Genomic DNA, 4,952 nt, shown 5'->3' with positions numbered 1-4,952 from the left:
GATACGTTTGCTGGACGGCGGGAGAATGGATAATGATGCTGAGGGGAGGACATCGCAACAGTTCTCCATGGCCGGGTGGCGGGCGGGCAGATGCGAAGTCAGAAGGTCGGGTTGCGATCCGTGCACCGACCCAAGGCCCTCGCTGCCCTTCCGCCGCGTCTTGCCGTTGTCGAGGACGTCGTCTTTACTCCTCGCGCGACGGAGAGACCCATCGAGACTGATCCCCCGCCAGCGATCTGGCCGAAGTTTGGACAACAGCGAGTTGCGTTTGGTTAAACTCGGCTTTCGAGGACCTGCGTTCTCCTTCTCCGCTCTGGGTGGCGGAGGCACTGGTGGGGGAGGGGGTGGAGGGCTTGTCCCGAACTGCACAGGAGGAGGAATCAAGAGGTTATCGAAGTGAGTCGATGCCGTTGAAGACAAAGGCGTCGACGTCCTGAGTTCGTCGGGTCTCCAGTTGAAGAGCGGAGGTGGGCCTCTCGTGGCCTCCGCGGCCACGTGGTAGCTTCTGGGCCTTGGGTCACTCTTAGCCCGCTTGGCCCTCATGGCCGCTGCCTTCTCTGCCCTCGCCAGGGTCCCCGGGTAGAATTGTGACGGGCCGTCCCCTCCCCAGCCCGTGGATTTACTCCAGCTTCCATTCAGCCGACTCCACGTCCCGTAGGCGAGCGTGTGGCTGTGCTGGTGATGGTGGTGATGGTGGTGGTGGTGGAGATCATGCTGGTGACAATTCCGGAATTGGTGCTGTCTGTCGCTGAGGACGGTGTCCCGGGAGGAGGTTCTCCGGAGGTTGTAGTACTCGAGAAAACCGTAGTCCCCGTTCTCGCCCGACGAGACGTTGTGGTCAAGGACGTCCTCGACGCTTCGAACCTTCCAGTCCTCGCCCGATTTTCGAGTGAGAGAACTGAAGGGGTTTCGGGAATGACGCTTAAGGTTTGCTTCCCCGTTGGATAAGGCGGCCAGGACGCCCTTAGACACCGTATTACTCTTGGAAATAGAACAAGTTCCTCTAGAGATTGACGACGTCCCTCTCATACATCCGAGTGACGGCGACGACGGCGGCGATAACGACGACGCCGAAGACTCCAAGTCTTCGCGGGAGTCCGACGTCTGCTGCTGCCGCTGGCGGTGTGGCACGAGTTCGATCGAAGGTAGAGGAACCACTTCGACCACTGGAGGAGGTACTATTTTGTTCTTGTGCCCTCCTCCAGGAGACAGCCACGTTTTGAGCGTCATGCTTTCCTTCTCTCCCCGCCTCCGCCTCCACCTCCACCACCTCCTCCTCCTCCTCCTCCTCCTCCTCCTCCTCCTCCTCCCTCTATATCCACGTCTTTATTTTGATCTTATTCTCTGTGACCTTTCTCCTCGTCTCCCCTGTCCCTCCCTGTCGTGGACGGGGCTCGGTGGTCTCTTCTTACACACATGAAATTCTGGTCTCGAGTCTCTTCCTTCTCGTGAAGGTCTTCCACTTCCTCCTCAACTCCCTAGAGTCAGCCTTTTTTCTCCCATTCTTCTAGACGTCGGCCTTGGCGTGATCCAGCCCCGAGGGGGATACGAGGTCTCAGAGGTGATGGTCAGAACGAGAGAGAAGGTGCTTGGGTTTGTGTTTAGATAAAGGAAACTGTGACAACGGTATATGTGTGTGTGCGTATGTGTGTGTATGAAAGGGTTGTGTTGTTTACGAATGAAAGAGATGCAATTCGTATGACTCACACGAAGATCAGGTTACGTGTAAATGGCTGTTCAACACGAGGGAATAATTACTGGGGAATGCACACAAGAACGAGTCATATCAGTGTCAGCAGCTGCAATGACTTTATGTGAGTGCAGATCTGAGTGGCTTGTTACGGTGTTTGTTAAAGAAACTGGTTCAAATTGCATACAAAGAATGTGTGTCTTAGGTGAAGAATCAAGCTGCTTATACTGTATCTGTAGTAGTCTCGAGTGAAGCTGATAATTATCTTTGTTCGTATGTGCGTGTAGATATGGCAGCGGAATTTGTGAAGGTGGGAACAATTGTAGTACTACGCAAAAGAGGTGGTAACGGGTTGTAATATTAATTCTGCTGTTGTGATCGGTTTAATGTCCTATAACTCTGGTTACTTTAATCTTACACAAATTTTCTTCTCTAAAATTGCCGAATACGTAGTTGACCAATTCTAGGTTCTCATGAATTTCGAGTTTTTCATCAAATCTAATCTTCATGTAGGCATTTCACCGAGAATGCTGATGGCGTTAGGTTGTATTGTGTGAAGGTGATTCTTGTAAATGTGTATGAGGGTGGTTGAGGTTGAGGTGGTTGAGGTGAGGGTGGCAGCAGCTACCCCAGGAACTATCTGCAGCAACGGGAAACAAAGAAAGCAACTAATCAAAATGTAAACAAACAAACAAAAGAAAAAGATAAAACAAATACAAGAAATACATAAATAAAATACTGGCAAGTAAACTAAAATACACATTAAACTAAATCATACATAAAATAAAAGCAAAATATATGCAAGAATACTTAACTAACTGAACTCTTTCAAACATTTACATAGGTGGTCAGCAGGAAAAAATCAACAGAATATTCGATAAACTAGTTTGTACAAGTAGATAAACCAAAGTAGGATATAAAAGAATAAACACAGCATAAATCTTCAAGGCGCGGGTCTTAAAGAAGAAGAAGAAAAAGAAGAAGAAAGAAAAGGAGGATAATCTCGTTGAGCTAATAAAGTAGAAAACTAGTTACACTAACTTACCGTGATTCCAGTCAGTAAAGTGCATGTGACTGCATACAAACAGTTGTATCTTCGACAGATACTCAACGTCTTACGTTTATACAGGGTCTTGCATAATCTGGCATGCACATAAATGTGTTTGTGTGTGTGTGTGTGTGTGTGTGTGTGTGTGTGTGTGTGTGTGTGTGTGTGTGTGTTTGTTTGTGTGTGCGTGTGTGTGTGATTCACCATGGTCTTTGGATCACGTGTTGGACTCGTGATCGACAGCTATTTCCCAACTGGAAGAGAGCTCACAGCTCATATACGGTATATGACCGATCTATGAGTAAAGCTGTGACTTTACACGCACACACATTCCCCGCCCACGAGAGTGTGTGTGCGTGTGTGTGTATGTGTGTGTGTGTGTGTGTGTGTGTGTGTGTGTGTGTGTGTGTGTGTGTGTGTGTGTGTGTGTGTGTGTGTCTGAGTGTGTGTAATTACATACTTACCTTACCAAGTTTTACAGGGATGAATTTACTGCAGTACTTTTTTTGCTTCAGATCAACTTAAAACTTAATAATTGATTCCTTTAAACCCTCCGAATGGTTGGGGTCCCGTTTCCCCCTTCTCAGACTTGGAACTGCTTGTACTACACGCAATCACATGTGCATTAATCTGAACATTTTCCATCCCTACCAACAGTTACCTCAATTTCTAATTATCTTTTCGTTATTTTGGACTCATTTTCTCTGGTTTGGGCCTCCATTACTTCCGTTGGTAAATCGCTTTATTCTTTTGTTCCATTTGGGATTTTATTTTATTTATTTATTTAATTTTTTTTTTTGGGGGGGGTGTTTCTGGTGACGCAATTGGAAGCGTGCTGGACTTTAGTTCGCTTAGTTGTGGGTTCGAACTCCTCCCCGATTCTCACCAGTGACTATCACTGGCTTCGGTCGCAGCTACGCGCCTCCTTGCGTAGGCTCCTCACCACCACCTCTTCATTTATCTATTTATTTTTGTCTATCAGCTGCTTGCTGTGATTCATACAGTGTATTCAAATAAAAATTCCCTCGCTCTTCATTCTTTTCGAGTTTTATATGTGCGTGTGATTCTCCATAGTCTTGGATCACGTGTTGAACTCGTGATCTCAATTATTACCCTCCCGAATGAGAGCTCAGAATCCACATATGGCTCTCTCTATGGGTGATGCTATAACCTACACACACACACACACGCACACGCACACACACACACACACACACACACACACACACACACACACACACACACACACACACACACACACACACACACCTCTCATGGCGCTGTGGTTAGAGCTCTGGCCTGCCACTACGGAGGTCCGGGTTCGACCCTCGCCCGGGGCTGAAATAATATCAGTATCGCAGCGCTGAGGGGTGTTACTCCAACTCTCGTGGGCGGGGAGTTGGGTGTGTGTGTGTGTGCAAGGTCATAGCATTACCCATAGATCGGACCTACGAGCTCTGAGCTCTCTTCCAGGAGGGAAATAGCTGTCGATCACGAGTCCAACACGTGATCCAAAGACCAAGTGAACAAAGACCAAGTGAATACACACACACACACACAAATACACACACACACACACACACACACACACACACACACACACACACACACACACACACACACACACACACACACACACACACACAAACAAACATGATAAAATTGTCGTGGTGGAGTGGTAGTGGTGGGGGTGCGGTTGATGGTGATGGTGATGCTGGCGGTTATGGTGATGCTGGTAATGGTGGAGACAGTGTTGTTGTTGGTGGTGGTAGTGGTGGTGGCTGGACAGGTGTTGGGCCGTATTAATGTTCGCGAGAAGTGGATGTATTAGGTTGCGGAGGTGGTGTCCAGTTGGTGGTGGTGGTCGTCGTGGAGGTGGAGGTGGAGAAGAAGGTGGTGGTGCCAGAGGTGGTAGTGTCAAGGACTCTAACACCATCTGCAAGCTGCTGCTGCTGCTGTTGTTGTTGTTGTTGTTGTTGTTGTTGTTGTTGTTGTTGTTGTTGTTGTTGCTGTTGTTGTTGAGACTGATAATATTAATGATGTGATATTGATGATGATGAAATTGATGTTGATTACAAAGGATTACAAAGGCAAAGCATGCCGACAGGAGACCTTTTGATCCATTTCTAGGTCGGATGAAAAAAAAAAAAAAAAATCATATTAATAATAAATTAAAACTATAACAATGTAAATAACAATTAAAATACATAAATA

General features: G+C 47.3%; 1 protein-coding gene across 2 annotated transcripts in view; it reads right to left on the bottom strand.

Annotated features, from left to right (window-relative positions):
• LOC143018156 (uncharacterized) overlaps window positions 1-1,297 on the bottom strand; it is a 285,772-nt gene extending 284,475 nt beyond the window's left edge. For both annotated transcript variants that reach the window (XM_076173300.1, XM_076173299.1), the window contains exon 1: window positions 1-1,297. This exon is cut by the window's left edge and continues 924 nt beyond it. In XM_076173300.1, coding sequence (XP_076029415.1) covers window positions 1-1,230 — 1,230 coding nt within the window. In that variant the 5' untranslated portion in view covers window positions 1,231-1,297.
• Window positions 1,298-4,952: the final 3,655 nt, after the last annotated feature.

Source organism: Oratosquilla oratoria, chromosome 34 (assembly GCF_046742065.1).
Source record: "Oratosquilla oratoria isolate Oo_2021 chromosome 34, ASM4674206v1, whole genome shotgun sequence".
In the NCBI taxonomy this organism is placed as follows: Eukaryota; Metazoa; Arthropoda; class Malacostraca; order Stomatopoda; family Squillidae; genus Oratosquilla; species Oratosquilla oratoria.
Note: the sequence above shows the minus strand (reverse complement) of the source record. Positions and strands in the feature narration are given on the sequence as shown.